Source organism: Nipponia nippon, unplaced genomic scaffold (assembly GCF_047370975.1).
Source record: "Nipponia nippon isolate SJK-2023a ecotype South Korea unplaced genomic scaffold, ASM4737097v1 scaffold_2, whole genome shotgun sequence".
Taxonomy (NCBI): domain Eukaryota; kingdom Metazoa; phylum Chordata; class Aves; order Pelecaniformes; family Threskiornithidae; genus Nipponia; species Nipponia nippon.
Window position 1 is genome coordinate 63,583,098 of NW_028262336.1, and position 16,506 is coordinate 63,599,603.

The 16,506-nt window shown below is 40.2% G+C and overlaps 1 protein-coding gene across 1 annotated transcript in view; it reads left to right on the plus strand.

Moving 5' to 3' along the window:
• LOC148055811 (pinopsin-like) overlaps positions 1–16,506 on the plus strand; it is a 92,557-nt gene that overhangs the window by 18,480 nt on the left and 57,571 nt on the right. Inside the window, exon 3 of the mRNA XM_087758439.1 lies at positions 10,962–11,287. Within this exon, the coding sequence (XP_087614565.1) occupies positions 10,962–11,287 (326 nt within the window). The remainder of the gene's footprint in view (positions 1–10,961; positions 11,288–16,506) is intronic.

Genomic DNA, 16,506 nt, shown 5'->3' on the forward strand with positions numbered 1-16,506 from the left:
ATCATCACCCCTGTCTGCATAGCACTGCCAAGGACCTCTAACAAGTTAGTGAGGGGTGGCTTCCCACCACGGTAGCCATGCTGGCTTGTCCCAATATGTCATGCCTCCTTATACATCCACTACTGTATTCTCTAGTGCAATTTCCACCAATCTATCCAGGGCTGCCGATTAGACTCATCGGTTGGATGAAATGTACTGCAAAGGATTTCTGACTGCATCAGTTACAAACCATTTCTTAATGGATGTAGCAAAAGTTCTCCTCTTCTGAGGTCCTTCTGAGGGGTTAAGGAATGGAGAATACCACTTCTCACTGCACATCCTTTAGCCAGCAAAGTCATCTTGGACAGAGGTAGGAGCAACCTTCTCCAGTCTTTCATCCCGCCTCCATAGCATGTGAGGTTGCTGGGTTGTAAAACTGCACAAGAAACTCTTGGCCTAAGGGCAGTGTAAAGACTGGTCTACATTTTGACACTGCATTCATATTATCAGATATGACTAGTTATTGACCCATTAATAGCTAGTTATTATAGAAATCAGTTTGGCCACTAGACCTTATGACAGAAACTTGACTCAGAAGAGTAAATATTTGTAGTGTGTTCCATCTCTAGGAATGGTAACTGCCGAAAAAAGTAGATTATAGAATAATTTTAAAATCTCAAGAAATATACCTTTATTATTAAAAATGAGCAGTTGCATTCAATGAAAAAGCAGAGGCTCATAGGAGGGAAGTTAGCTAGGTGTGCTGTGGTGGACGTTCGGCTCCCTGGCTGGCAGATGATAATACACTGTAATTTCACCTCTTAGCTTACTTGGTGCTATATTCCATATGTAGAAAAACCCTGAGACTACGTGCCACATATTACATCTGTGCAGATGCTCAGCATGAAGGAAGGTTCTGGGGATCTCTCCCTGTTTGGAAAGCAAAGGAGCAGTCCTGGCAGGAGATGGGGGTCCTGCAGGCCAGCGTGGGTGCGGACGTGAGGGTGCTGCAGTGAACCTGGCCACCCTGAGAGCATCCTTCTGCTATGCCAGCACTGTACATCCATCCCTGCTTTCCACATGCACACAAGCCCCGAAGATTTCTCCTGAGATGTTGCTGTACAGGAGCTCCATCTAGTGCTGACATTATTTCTTATTCTGATTCCCTAAGGCAGCTGGATAAACACACTGATTCAGCCAATTTAGGAGGCTGAATTTGCAAGTGCTAGCCTGCTTTCCAGAATGCATAGGGATCCTCCATGACATGGATAGTGAGACTGAAATTAATATTTGGGTTTTTTTTTTTTGTACTGTGCTGCTATCATTGAGATGCAAAAGGGAATTCTTTGCTATATTTATGCCACTAGGAGTAGTTGTTGGTTGGTTGATGGGTAGGCATATTAATAACATAGCAGAAAAGCATAATACTACTCAGTGATGCACATTAAGTCACAAGATACAGCTAAGAATTAAGATCACCCTTAAAGCACGACATATACACATTTAAAAATTCAGCAAGGGGGGAAAGAAAGAAAAAACCTGATAATTCTTTACTATTGAAAGTAATACATACTGTCTGTATTGAAGATATCACCAAACACAAAAGGAAGGGTGTGTCGTACGAAGGATGAAACAGAGAAATGACTGTTGAGAAAAGAGCAGGAAAGATTTACTGAACAGGACCGGTAATGTTTGCTGTCAGATTTGTCCCAGCAGGCTTGGATGCAGCAGTGATTTCTTTCAAGCACAGAGTTAAACTGTGACTCCCATTAGAGTTAAGCAGGAAGAGAATTCATTAGGGAAAGGAATGACTGCCTGCTCTAATGCACTCACAACTACAAGTCCTCTAAGCAAAAGAAAACAAATAATTACAAGCATTAGATAAATAGTGATTGGTGTATTTACTTCTATTCAAAGTGTATTGTTGATATTTGAAGTAGCCTGTATTTTGAAAGCCTAGACTGCTAGCATTTAAAAACTGGTTGTAATTGCTAATGTGTAACAAATGATTGTGGGAAATATTTTCTAAATTCCGTATCAGTAGAAGTGCTTTTAATGCCTTAAAAATCAAAAGGAAATGGTGATCTGATCACTAACATGTGGGAGCATTCACCTAGAATAAGAGTCACCAAGTGCAAGGATATTTGATTGCTTTGACCGTTTATTCTGTTTTGTTATGTAGCTATTTAGTAGGCATATCCAAATACAGCCAATGGTGTTTTGGAAGCACATTCCATTCTCAGCTGCTTCTGCCAGTTATTGAGGCATCCATGCATTCCTCTGCAGTTTGTATCATTTATATTAGCAGTGGACTTATCAGGAGTTGTTATATTCACAGTGTGATTTTGCTGTATCATAAAATGATTTACTGTGATTTGTTTATTTGTTGAAGTGTAGATACTGAGCTGGAAAGTTCAAGCAAGTCAGGCTAGTCCTGGTTGGTTGTCCACCAAGGCCAGTGCTCACTTTGCCTATTCATCTTAAGTCTGCAAAGTCTTCTAGGTTCAGTGAGCTTTCTTTTAAACTCTGGAAATGTTTGGGGTCTTCTGCCAAAATCTGTTGGCAGCTGGATTTTGGCCCATAAAATACGTATCTCTTTTTTGTTTGGGAGGTAAAAGGAAAAAGGATAATATTCTGGGGGCTAGCGAGAAAGGAACAGCAGCCACGTATGTCTGCCACTCTCCATACCTGTTTGCATTCCTTCTGAATATTCATTTGTCCTTCTTTTCTCAAAAAGTGAAAAAAAAAAACCAAACCCAAAACCTTGATAAAAATGATTTTATGAAATTCCACATTCACAGTCTCTTTCTTCGTTCTCTCTGATTTGCTCATTTGAAGCTACTTTCCCACTAGCCCCAGTGGCTGTGGAAGTTGCTTGTTTCATTCCGAGCTGCCTATCCCAGATTGTGCAGGCTGATCAACATTCCCATTGCCACTTGTGGCAATTCAATATCATGCAATAAGAGGAGATGTAACCTGCAGAACTTTACTGGAGACTCTATATGAGACAGGTTTTTCCCTATCTTGACCATAGGAGGGATGGGTGTCTTATAAGACTTGGAGCTAGAAAACAAAATGGATTTTTTTTTTTTTTTTAATAATTAACAAGTTTAGTTCTTTCTTCCCCCACGATGCTGTGCCTCAATAGTTTCTGTTTTGTTGCAAAAATGCATATGCTGTGAGGAGGTCAGTGATCAGGTCAACAAATCGTAGAAATGCGCCCCCCCCCCCCCCCCTTCTGCCCAGTGAGTCAGCTTTTGAAAGTTTCTGCTTTTATCATTATAATATTCTTACCTCCTCACCTGCAAGGAAGTCTCTGATGGCAGCAACTGCTGTGGTGGAAATTACTGTATTTTTGCGGAAGAAATGCTTTGACTTTAAGGTAAGCAGAGCCCAGTAGTTGTCCTTATCAGTATTAACGTTAACTAGTACATTAAAAAATGGAATCAAAGCTGATGATAGAACGGATTGCTCCATGTGCACTCTCATAAAGTCTCTGATGCTGTGGCAGGTGTTAGGTAAGGTACTTTGGCCCAGAGCTGGCAAAATTTCTCCTGAAGATTAAGCTACCATTAGGAAGAGAGCTTGTTGCTTTTTTCCTCTTGCTGCTTCCAGACCTCTCTTGTGAATACTAGACTTATAAATTGTATTTCATGCACAGTCCCTGAGGGATGATACTAGGATATGTTTTCAGAAAGGCTTCTAAGGAGGTATAGAAGTGCAAATATGTTGGAAAGGTCATGTCATTTAAGTTGCTTAAATTGTTTGTTTCATTTCCACATGTGGAGTGTTTTATTTCTGTAGAGAACTAATAGAAAGGCTCTCATTTAAATTCAGGGAAGTTATTTCCCTTGAAAACAGCACTGACTCACTGATCAAACTAGTTTTGTGTAACTCAGTAACATATTTATGTAATACCATTCGGTAGCACAGCTTGGAATTAAACTTGAAACCTTAAAACTGAGGTAGTAAGGGCCTTCAGTTGAAGAGGGCTGTTTCTTACTGCTGTTGTTCTGTGTTTACCTTTAAGTCCTTGGTCCAAGCACGATGAAAGACGTCAGCCAGAAAAAACAGCAGAAGAATACCTCAGCACAGGATTCCTCAATATTCCCAACTTGGGGTGCGTTTAGTCACAAAACCCTTTTCCTCCTTTTATATTTTACTTATCTCCATCTCATAGTGCCACAGAGCATTTTAGCATATTCTCCAGCTAATGGAGCAGCAGATTTATTAGGTGAAAACTGAGGGACTAGAGGGAAGGGAATGCAGCTGTGTTACATACGACACATATCATTGCTGAGAAACCTACCTGCTGCTGGTGTTAGGTATTTACCAACACAGCATTTCTAGGTGGAGACCAGAGCATGCTGCTTCCTTCCCTGCAAAAGTCCTTACTGCACTGTGCTCGCTCTTGCTTGCTGTCTCTCCGAGTTCACTGTTCACCGCATGGTGGCCTGGCTTCAACAGGAGGGGTGCAAGGGATGGCTTCTGGTGAGTCCTAGCCCGCCAGCTGCCAGTTCATGCTCCTTTTCCACTCCCAGGTGCATGATCTCCTTAACCAGGATATTATTTTAAAGCTGCCTCACTGTAATAGGTGATATATACACACATATATATGTATGGAGTCTCGTAAATATATGGAGCATCACCATTTTCTCTTCCTTCAGCAACACATTTGAGCAGTGGTGGCCAGAATTGCTGTTGGTTAACCTCTGCTGCTGTCAGGTTCCTCTGGGGTTAGCACAGGGTTCGCAGATGGCACGTGGGAACCCCAGCACTTACTATCCCCTTGATTTCCCCCTGCATTTTGTACATGGCTGGCAGATAGTCTGATGCTCACCTGTGGGGCTGAGCTGGCTCCATCACGCCTTGGGTCTCAGCAGCAGCATGGCCAGGCAGACTCCAGTTCCCTGCCTCGCACCAACCTTGCAGCCAGGTCTCGCCCCAGCTCAGTCTCGGCAGCTGGGTTTGGCCTGGTGGCAGGCTGCAGTGGCGTGGGGAAGTGTAAGGACTTGCCATGGAGTTACTGAGGTTGGTACAGCTGATGTGCGAAGGGAAACGGGTGTAGGCATCAGAAGAAACTGCAGAAGAAGAGTTAGAAGAACAGCCTGTGCAGGTAATAAAGAAATCTGTTCCCAGCTGATAAGAGCAGAGCGCAACAGCTTGTAGGCGGAGACCCTGCACTCCACCAAAAGGAGCAGGGCATCAAGGGTACAGCATGTCACACCTGCCATTTCTTTCCCTGGTAGCTCACTGCAAAAAGATGGTACTCATGCAGGTGAGTACATGCCAGGCAGATGTACTTTCCACATGAGGAAATGCAAACAGGGAGCAGCAGCCTTGCCTGAGACATACCAAGGTTCCTGTGGGCAGGATTTGTAAGCAATGGACCATGTCATAACATCAGCGGACTGCTGAAAGTGTTTGAAAGCTCTATCCAAACCCCAATTTGTTGCCAAGGAGGTACCCATGAGCAAGAGGTTTAACAAATTGATAGCTGAACTGCCTTGTTCTCCCTGTTGCACAAAAGAGATCCAGGGCAGACCTCTTGAACACAGTTGTGCTTGTGGTTGTGAGAGTGTGAGGGGACGAAAGTTGTGAGAGGATGACTGTGAGTGGGTAAAATCAACCTGCATGGAGGTTGGGTGTGATAAAATCATCTTGGCCTTTTGTGACAGCTTGCATTTAGTTTTGATCCATTAATGTCTTGTTGAAGATGGTGCTATTGCATTCCTCCAAGCTCAGTCTGCCAAAGCTTACCTGTGGCTTCTTTTCATTGCACCTGGTCCTTATAACCAGAATGCAATGGCGGATATGCATAACATCATGCAACCGTGATGCTCCAGGACTCTAACCAAGTTGTAGGATAATGACCTTCAGGAGCTTTATGAGGGCAAATATACATAAGTTAGTAGCCAAAACATGTACCTAGTGTAGGCTGAATCTCTGGGATTCGCAGTTTTTCATAACCTACAGACCATTGGCAAGCTGCATCCCATTTCCAATTACTACATCAGTGAGCAGTGTAAAACAGCAAAAACTAATGTGAAAATGTAACGCTCTTAGTTGAGACTCGTGGGAACAAAACAGTTATTTGCTGTGTCCTTCACTTAGAGACATACTCTGCGCTGTGCTGCCAGGCAGAAATGTACAGATCTTTAAATAAAAGTAAATAATAGATAATGTCTCAGATGGTAGTCCTATAAATAGATGCCTGTCCTGATTTATGACTTGAAATTGAATTTCTTGCACTCTACTCACTGCAACTAATTGCTGTGTAGAAAGGGCTCATGCCTCAGACCCAGCTTGTCTCAAAGTCACTTATTTCCATGGTTAATTTTTGCATAATTATTTGTTCCTCTAATGCAATCTGCAGTGGATTTTTATGTCATCTTTCAGTACTGTTCAGTGGGAACCTCAGCTTTGTTCACGTATATACATGAAATGTTGGGAGAACAAATTACATTTCTCACTGTGATTGACTCCTGTGGAGTTACTTGGCTAGGTACCAGCTTGAGGCCCTAAATATTTGTTGGAGGAAAATTCTATTTAGATGTGCAATTCCTGAACTTAATCTTGTTGCAATTTTAGAAAACGTTACTCATTTGAAATTAATGTACTTGATCTACCCAGTCATAAATGTTGCTGCAAAATACAAATGAAATGTTGGCATAAAGCATTGTGATTAGCTTTAAAATTACAATTATTTTCTTCTTTTTATAACTTACATTAATTTTTTAAATTTGTTTTCTGGTTATTAAGGCTATGGAGATTACATTCAAGTCTTTTCCTCAGCCATAATTCTAAAGTGTTTGATTGCTTTTTGTTTTAAAGCTGAGATTCTCACTAATTCCTATGACTGCAATAGATAGGGCGTGAAATAGAATACCAGATAACTGCAGGATTTCTGACAAAGGCAACAACAGTTAAGTGCCTATGACATTAAGAAAACTCTGATATACAAAAATAGGAGGCACAATGAAAAGTGAGAAACTTTATTCTTCTTTATCCAAACCTGATTACAAGAAGGGCATGAGGGAAGACCGAGGAAACTATGGACCTGTGAGTCTAACCCTCAGTACCTGGAAAAATTATGGAGAAGATCTTACTAGGTGCTATTGAAAAGCATGTAAAGGGCAAGGCAATCATCAGATTTTTGCTGGAAGCTCATTCACTAACACACCTGGATCCCCGTTTTTTACTTCCACCCAGTGTCAAACTAAATACTGATGCAAAACCTGGTTTTGCCTTTGTTATGAAATGATGTTGTTTCAGTGCAACAAATCAGGCCTGTGTATCTGCTATAATTGATCAAATGATAGTGGTATCTTCCCAGGATTCAGCTATTGAACTGATAAAGGAGTGAGACATTAAAAAAAAATAATTACTTTTTTAAATTAAAAAGCTGAGGATATTCTTAGCGAACAGAGACATTGGAGCTGATAATCTACCACAATATTGGAATAGGGTTATTTCTTGATGTGCATCCTATATTGGTTTTGTCCAGTCTTGGCTTCCGTGTTTAAGGTTCATGTGCCTTTCATTAGCAAGGTTGGATGGAGCTGCAGTGTTGGGGCGTAGAGGGTCCGGGCACATTTTATGACTTTGTGTACACTGCGCAAATTCACACTAAGTAGACTGAGAGAGGGTTGCCATGGCCTCTGTTGTTTTTGCTTCTTCCTCACCTGGGTAATAGGTGTTTTCATTACTTGCAGCCAATTCAATTGAATGCATCTATCTCAATGTTGGGAAAAAAGTTTAATTTTAATTCTTTTTTATGGTTCTTAATTTCATAATTTTCTGTCTTTCAAAGCACCAGTGTCATTCTTTCAAAGTATTTGTAATTTTTCTAAATAGTTAACCTGGTTTAGTATATTTTAACCACATGAGCCACATCATTGAATTCTTTTAACTTTTAATATCTGTTATGAAGTATCCCTTTAGTGTTTTCCTCTTTTTCCCTTGTTGTTTTGAAAGCATTAGAAGTCAATGCACTGTGGTGTTAATTTCAGTGATATTTAATAGTTCAGGTATAGCACAGACCTTAAAGTCTTACTATGACGAAAGGAAAATGATAAATATTGATTTTCTTTCTGAATTTTTGTGGTTTGAGATTCCTTATATCACAGTTCTTGTCGTCCAGAGAAAAATGTAGTTTGCGTCATGTCAGTGGAACTCATCTTTACTCACCTTTTATTATTGAAATGGCTCCTGCCGAGGTGTGTAATTAAGAGTCTCCAATCTTCTTCTGTGTAGAGAAGAAAAATGATTTGGTATAACTTAAAGGAAACTTCTGTGGTTTTTTCTGATTGCTAATAGTTGATTTATTTTTTACTGACATTGCCATGGTCCTAATTTAATAACGAGCATTAATTCTATGCCAGTTAAAGACAGGACACTTCGTTGGCTCAAAGCAAGCAATACTGCATTCATGGCCAGTTATCTTCAGATCCACTCCGTAAAGTTGTCCATCATAAATACCAGCATGAGAAAAGCTGAGCATCTTTCTCATATTAAGCAGTGGGCAAAAATGTAAAGTGTAAACGAGTGCTGTGAATTGTGACATTATAAACCATGAGAAGCTGTTGGGCAGTAGCGCAGCCACAGGGACGAGCAGCCAGACTTGACTTGAGAGCCCAATGGCTGCAGCAGCCATCCAGGAAGCAGGGCCTTGAGCTAGGGAAGTCTGAATACCCCATCTGGGTTTTATAGGCAACACCGCACCTGCAGGACTGTAAGATATTCTCAACAAAAATACGTCTCACCTGCCATCTCATCAAAATAGGGACATTGTGCCCTCAGTTGCCATCAGAGGGAAAGCAAGAATAGCATAACCTTGCTGTAGAGCCCTCAGCTGGGAGGGGAGAGATTTCTTGTTCCCAAGGCTGTTTTCCCTTAGTCCATGATGGTCTAATCTGAAATGCATGAGTAGATCTATATCACCTTACTGAGGCCTAAGTTTCAAATATAAAATCTGGATTTTTGCCTTAGGTACCTGCAGGAGCTAAATGTTTTTGATAGCAAGAAGCTCTTTAGTCAAGCAGATAAAAGCACGGAAAGAAGTAATGCTGAGAAAGTGAAGATAAATAAGTGTGGGCTGGAAGCGAGAAGAGAGTGGTAGATTCTTTGTTCTTGAGTCTGTACTTCAGAACCCACTCTTTTTTTTCTTTATTGAGATATGTGTTTAATGCAGGAATGATGGCCAAGGGCTTTCAAGTGCTGTGTTATGTAGGAAATCAGATTAGATGAGGGATGATCAGAAAGTCTCCCCTGCCTCTAAAATAGCCTAGCCTTAAGATAGGTTTAAAGTTAGACTCTTAAACTGTATAATTCAGTTGAATTTAGTAGAGGTGTGTCATTTTACAGATGTAAGTGTATCTACTTTTTAGGTCTGACTTCCCAGTAATATAGAGAAAATAATTTAGTAGGCTCTTCTAACAAGAAAGGTGTTTTCTTCATCAAAAGTTGCCTTCTCCTCACGCCCTTTTGCCTTCTCTTCCCCTGAGAAATAAGGCATCCTATTGCAGCAAGCAGTGCTTGCATTCCCCCTGGGTCCTTTGCCATACTCGGCTCTGCACAAAGCAACTGCAAATTGTTGTCAGGATGACAGGAATAGCTGTGCCCGCATCCAGCTGACTAGGAAATGAGTGACTGAATTGTGGGGGAAAGAGAAGCAAATTGCTGTGCCTGGGGAGAGGATCCTGCTGTGCCCTGTGTGGGTATGTGTGTGGGGGGGTGTTTTGCCTAGGTACAGGATAGACTAGTGCTGTCCCCAGGGGAGTCTCTGACTCACCTCCGTCCTGCACCTGTAACGGAGCTATGGAGAAGCTGACAGTTAAATGGGGGAAAAAATATATTACAGCTGTGGATTCCCCTAAAGATCATCTTTTTTGTTAACAGATCTGCTGGAAGTTAATCTCAAAACCAGAGAATTTTGGCAGGCTAGATCTCAGTTCTACTGTATAGTTGGCTGTTACTAATGGCAAGGATCAAGAAAAAAAATTCCTGGAAAGAGCTGGACTGACATATGTCTGTTCAGGTTTTTCATCTTACAGGATGAAAAGGAGGGGCCTGTAACCCATGGGAAAAGATGGTGTCAAATTTTTTCCAACAAGTTCCTTCTGTCATAAATCCTGGGAAGTGGTATCCAGTGTTGTGTCACCAAGAACTGTAAGGAAGTTGCAAGGAGAATAAAAACATAGGAAATAGCTCTCCCCCCCCCCTCACCCCTGAGTCATGACTAAGAACCTGCCACGCAAATCCATAAAGATTTGTAGAGGGGGTCAGGACCCTGAACCTTGAGAGAGTGGAAATGTCCTACAACCCAGATTTTTGAGTCTTCCACTGGAGGATATAACTGGCCTCTGACACCTAGAGCTCAGTATTAACCTGTATCACTTTTTGACTGCCTATGTGATATATATGTAAATAAAGTTATGACCTGCCACATCATTCATGCCAAGGGTTGTCTGTTGTTTCCATATACAAGTGGTCAGAACTGAAGCTATGTCTAGCTGATGGGGCAGAAGTACAAAAGCTTCTTTCATTTTTGGGCTTCCAGTCTTGAATATGAAGCCTTCTGCACAGATAAAAGTCAATGCAATATTTGAAAATGCGCATGGATGTTAAAAATTGAATATTTCTTAGCAAGGGAATCTTTCAACATTTGATTAGTTCATGTAGAAAATGGATTTCCCCTGGGTAACACTAAAACAGCTAAATCTGAACACCTGCCTAGAAGAGGAATAGCTTTCAAGTACGAAAATCTTCCAATATAAGATAAATACGAGTTAAACAAAATTTGACATGATGGACAGAGCAACCAGGTCCAGTGGGCATTTAAGCATAGAGAATAATGGAAATAGTTTTCACTGTTGCTTCAAATATGTAATAGCGAGAAAAGCTTCTCATTTCTTGGGGTTTAAAATGGATAATGCACAAAATAATGAAAGTAAGCATTTAAATTGCTTGGTTCATTGCAGGCATTGTGTCCCTGATATCCCTGGCTGTCCTGTCCTATGAACGCTACAGCACTCTCACCCTGTGCAACAAGCGCAGCGCTGACTACCGGAAGGCATTGCTGGCAGTTGGCGGCTCATGGATTTATTCCCTGGTCTGGACTGTGCCACCTCTGATCGGTTGGAGCAGTTATGGGGTAGAAGGTGCGGGTACAAGCTGTTCAGTACGCTGGTCCTCGGAGTCAGCTGAGTCCACATCCTATATCATCTGTCTCTTCATATTCTGCTTGGTCATCCCTGTGATGGTCATGATGTACTGCTATGGTCGCCTCCTTTATGCTGTTAAACAGGTAAGCTGCTGTATGCCATTGATAGTGCAAACTACTTTGAGACATACGTTGCATTTCTCTTCAGAGTTTGGAAGCACTGATGATAGAGAGCAAAACAAGAAAGCAAAATGAAATGGAAAAGACCACAGAAAGCCTGAAGGAAGGGGCAGGAGGTCTTCACCAAGTTTTTTCATACTGCAGACCTCCAAACAGTTAGAACAACCAGATAACATCCATGTAGATACTGACCTTGTGGTTTGAAAATATTGTATTCTAGGAAAAACAGGATACCTGGGTGAAGGTTGCATTTGTAATTAAGCCAACACACATGTTTACCTGTCTATAGATAAGACATCCATGCAAACATTTCTTCCTCATTTTTGATTGTGACATTTTAATAATTTCTGCTTCTTAATCTGTGGAGACCTAACTACAGTAATGCAGTTCTATTGCAATTTGCAGATTTATCCCAGGGATCAGCTTCTCCTTGTAATTCTAGGCCATGTTTCCATAAATACTACTACCACCACTACTACTATGACTGCTGCTACTCTGACACTCCTCTCTCTGACTGGTTTAAGGGATACTGCAGATACTCCAAAACGAATGTTGCAAAAGACCCTGCCAGTGGGTGTGGTATTGTGAATTTTGAATACTCTTGGGACAGTAATGAAATGGTTTAACAATGAATAATGAGAAAAGAATGAGTGTATAGGTGTTCTCTTGAAAGCAATTCTCTAAAATGTTCAGATGAATTAACTAAAGGTGTTAAATGGAAAAAAAAAAAAAAGGTAAATCCCTGAATAGAGGCTCTTATACAGAATTAAAGTGGATGTCATTTACTTTTGATTAGTCATAAGGAATTAAGGTCGTGCCTTTTACATGATTTGTCAAAACTTTCAGAACACTTGAAGCCCAAATGGGAAATCTTTTCCTGGTTGAGTGTTAAGTGATCCAGTAAAATCCCTTTAATGAATCACACATTATACTCGTCTTAATGCTGAGCAATAGTAACACAGAAAAAAAATCTCTCTTGATTGTAAACCATTAAAGTGACATTGCAGACCATATCTGGTCCCTGGGCAGCAGTATCCTTTACTATCACCTTAGAGAAAGGAGCAGGATCTTGGAACATGTGCTACTACTAATACACAGAAGATACAACTTTCTTGAACTTTTGTCTCTTCTTTCCTTCAGCCCTCACTGCCGTTCCTGACAACAGGCCTCACCCACAACATACAAATACTTGTATGAATGAAGCTTCTGTAGCATGTGCTTTAGCTTCTAGTTCTAAATGTAGACTTGTGTTGTTTTATTCTCCTTTTTTAAATTCAGTTATATTAAAAGTATTAGATCTCACTGATCTGCCTGATGGGTCTCAAGAAGTGGTGGCAAACATGCTGAGGGAACAAAGTATCATAGAAAAGATATGTGCAATCTACAGTCATTTTGTACTTGGACATGAAGACTGAGTAGACTGGGTGGAAGACTACGTTGATTGGTTAATTGACTGTCCAGAAAAAAAATGGGAGAAGGAATAGCATTTTCCACAATCCTGTCTCCTCCATCTTCCATGTGCTTTCAAGAGTGATCAAGAAGCCTCTGGAATGCTGAGGTTAGAGAGCTCTGAGAAATTTTGTAAATGGTGGAAGTGAAAAAGAAAGGAACCTGATCTTGCATAACCTGTTGGAGGGCAGGTCTTAGGGAAGTAATGCTTATTAAATACAAAGGAGCTCCAATGAGGATTAGATGGTATCTCCTCTCTAAAGTTGTTATGACTCATGGTCATAACAGCTGCCCAAGCATTTGTGAAGTCTTGAATAGCTAAACCCTAAATTTTTACACAAAACGTCTAATGCTTTCCTGGTGTTTGTAAAAGATTTCCTTGATAAATTCTATTTCAGCGAAAAGAATCTCAATCAGAAAACTCATCAGTCCTCAGCTTTCTGTGATGTGTGTACCTCCAGTACTATAATCCTGGAATCTTGCATTTTATAGATTTCCTGTGACATACATATAAATTTCCAAAGACCATATCATGACAGTCACTGAAATACAGACTTTTTTTCCTTCAGTCTGAGGTCCTCTAACTATTCTGTAATAAACAGGGTAAAGGTAAATAAACACAAATGCTAAAGTATGTTGTGTTTCAAACTGGAGGAAGAGATGAGCAATACGCAAATAAAAGTATAGTAGTTCTTACATAAAACTACAAAGAGTAGGTAGGGTAATACGAAAAAAGTTGAGAGGTTACTATATCCATTATAATGCTGTTACTTTCTGCTGTGGGAAAAAAATTCATTATCTTGCAATGTTCTGGCCTCATAGATTAAAGTCCTTCTATGACCCTCTGTGTAATATACTAGAAGAAATGTGGGAGCATTGCAAACATAATAAGTGCATTATCCTAGCTTCAGCTGCTTGGCAAATTTTCTAAAATATGCATTTCATATTTTTGCAAGACACATAGAAGTTTTTATGTTAGAGCATTGTAGCATTAATGGTATTGCACCATGAGATCAAGGGTGCAGAAGTTACGGCGTTATTAATACTGCAATGTAAATTAATTGAGGTGGAAGAAATATCTTAATAGATTTGGGATAGTTAATGCAAGAACTGGCACAGCGCCTGCATTTTCTCTTTGCAGGGACAGTAATTATAGGTCTGCTTTTCTCTTTTTCTGCTCAAAATTTAGTCAGGTGCTGTAGCATTCTGTCACTTGAGGCATTAATAGATCCTATGAAGTCATCTGCAATCTGTGTAATGGTAAAAGGCACAAGGATTTCAGTAATACAGGTTTTATAAAAGATCATCTTTTCAAGGAATTACAAGTCAATAGCATCCCTGTATGAATAATGTTAACAGCAAATGCCATTAAACAGTATTACAGCATGACTGTGCTATTATCTCAGAGCTCTTCCCATTTATCAAGCTTGAAGAACCTTAGGAATTGCTCAAGTTATTTTCTTTGGGTTTTTTTTTTTTCCAGAATGGCTTTATCTGGACAGTTGAGTTTGGTTCTGCAGATGGCCTTTGGTGCCATCCTTGTGCAACACACTCAGAGGAGCCGAGCTCAGCCTGGCCCGAGAGGTGGGGCAGGTTGAACAAATCCCAGGGAAGTGTTAGCTTTGAATAGTGAGAGCAGTTCAGAGGTGCTAAGCAAAATAATGCTCAAAATGGTGAGCTGAAGAAAACCTGTGGTTTCAGAAGCTGTTAGGGAATTTGGCAGTGCATCAGATTTTAAGACATAGAGAAACACAAATATTTTATTAGACTTTTCTTCCCTCTGAGTCCACACTTTCACTCATGCTGATCTCGTTTCCTGTTTTTATGAAACCTGTTCTGCCATTCCTGCAGATGCTGAAATTCAGTTTCTTCTTTAAGTTTTCCTTTAGAGATGATGCATCTGATACCTGTAAGTAGAAAGGGGCAAAGTTTTCTCCCTCTCAAAATATTATTCACATATATTTTATTCATGCACAGTCTACAGGACAAGGGAAGGAAACTGAGAATGATTTATTTCTCCTCATGCAGTTAGATTTTTTTTTTTTTTTTTCAGTTTTTGGCTTATGATGCTTCTCTGTGACTCTATCATTCTGTTCTCTCTGGAAAAATGTTCTTTATGAAGTTGGTGTCCGCTGTTTACACTTTGAAATGTGGACTCCCAAATGTGGAATTACAGAGATTAGCATTGCGATCACTGTAGCGCAGAAGGCACAATATGATTAAAATCCTCCACTGAGGGACCCAGAGAACTCGTATGAACCAGCCTAATGAAAATTAGTAAAACTTCTAAGAGATCTCTTCAGTCTGCATTATCTCCCATTTGCACATAAAAATCCTGCCCAAGGACAAGAAGTATCCCAGAACATTGTTTCAAGATAAGTTTTCAGATTGGTTTCGTAGAGGCTCATCTCATTGCCAGTCTTGTTTCATCAAAGGCTGTGACTGAACAAAGCTCAGCAGCTCTTATGGAATGTAGCTAGGACACGGAAAACAATAAAAAGGATTGTAAACAGAGCATGAAGACTCAAACACATAGTGTAATACACATCTGACCATGCAATTCTTGCTCAGTAACACATGGACCATATGTTAAAGTGGGCAAAGGGCCAGTGGTCACACTGTCTCATGGGGTTCTGGAGTAGACGGACTTGTGACCTGAGCTGATGGTACTATGGTGTTGGTTTTTTTTCTTTATACTTGAGAACACTGAGGAAAACATAGAGATCGAAAACATTTATTACATCCTTTCACATCATTACCGCAGTTCTACTTTGACTTTTTTTGTTGTTTTTTTGGACAAAAAAAGAAGAAAAAAATATTCTGTGAAAATTTTAAGACTAGCCCATATGAGATAGAAGTTGGCTTTACCAGTATGCCTTGCCTTCCATCCTGTGGTGCACCTACTAATGCTTAATTCTGCATAAATTGCTAGTTCAACTAGTGACTAAAATGTGGGTTCAGGTAGTGGAATTACCTGACTGTTTCTCTTTACAGCAACCTTTGTGTTTCTTTAGAAAAATGCCACATAATTTCTGACTTCCATGTGTCATAGGAGAACCAGATCACCTTTTATCCCATCCCCTGAACCTTTCTGAGTCTTGTCACCTTGTAGGGGAACAAGGCCAGTCAGGGTTATGGTGCAGAGAGCTGCCTGATCCTCTCTCTTTTACTCCTCTTCCAGACTTCAAATTATCAAATTTAGTGGAGGAAAGTGCTTCTGTCTCTTCTGCCCCAGAGTGAAATTGTGACTCGATTACAAACCTGAAGGAACTAATTTTGAATTCTGTGTGATGAGATTTTGACTCTAGTGTATTTTTTAAAGCATGGGATATAAACAACAGTGGTGGTTTTGAAATCTCCCATGCCCTCAAAGAACGTTTGAGAGAAAAAGGAAAGCAGAGATGTAGATTTTTATGACTTCTGATTCCTTAATCCTGCTTTATGTCTGTGCTATTTGGAATAGTTAAAAATATCTGTAAAAACAATTATTGCATTATTGTTCATTAAAGTAGTCAGGAAAGGATTATAAAGCAGAAGGATCACTCCTGTGACTGTTTCCAGTTCTCCAGCTCATTTGGAAATGATTGTTTGTGGGAAGACAACACATTAGGGCAGAATGCTAAATGATTTAAACTGAAAAGAAACAATCTTCACATAATACAAAGAGTAGGATGGAAAAGTAATAATTGTTCCATCATTCCTTCATATGGTTCATATGCCTATTTATAGAGAAA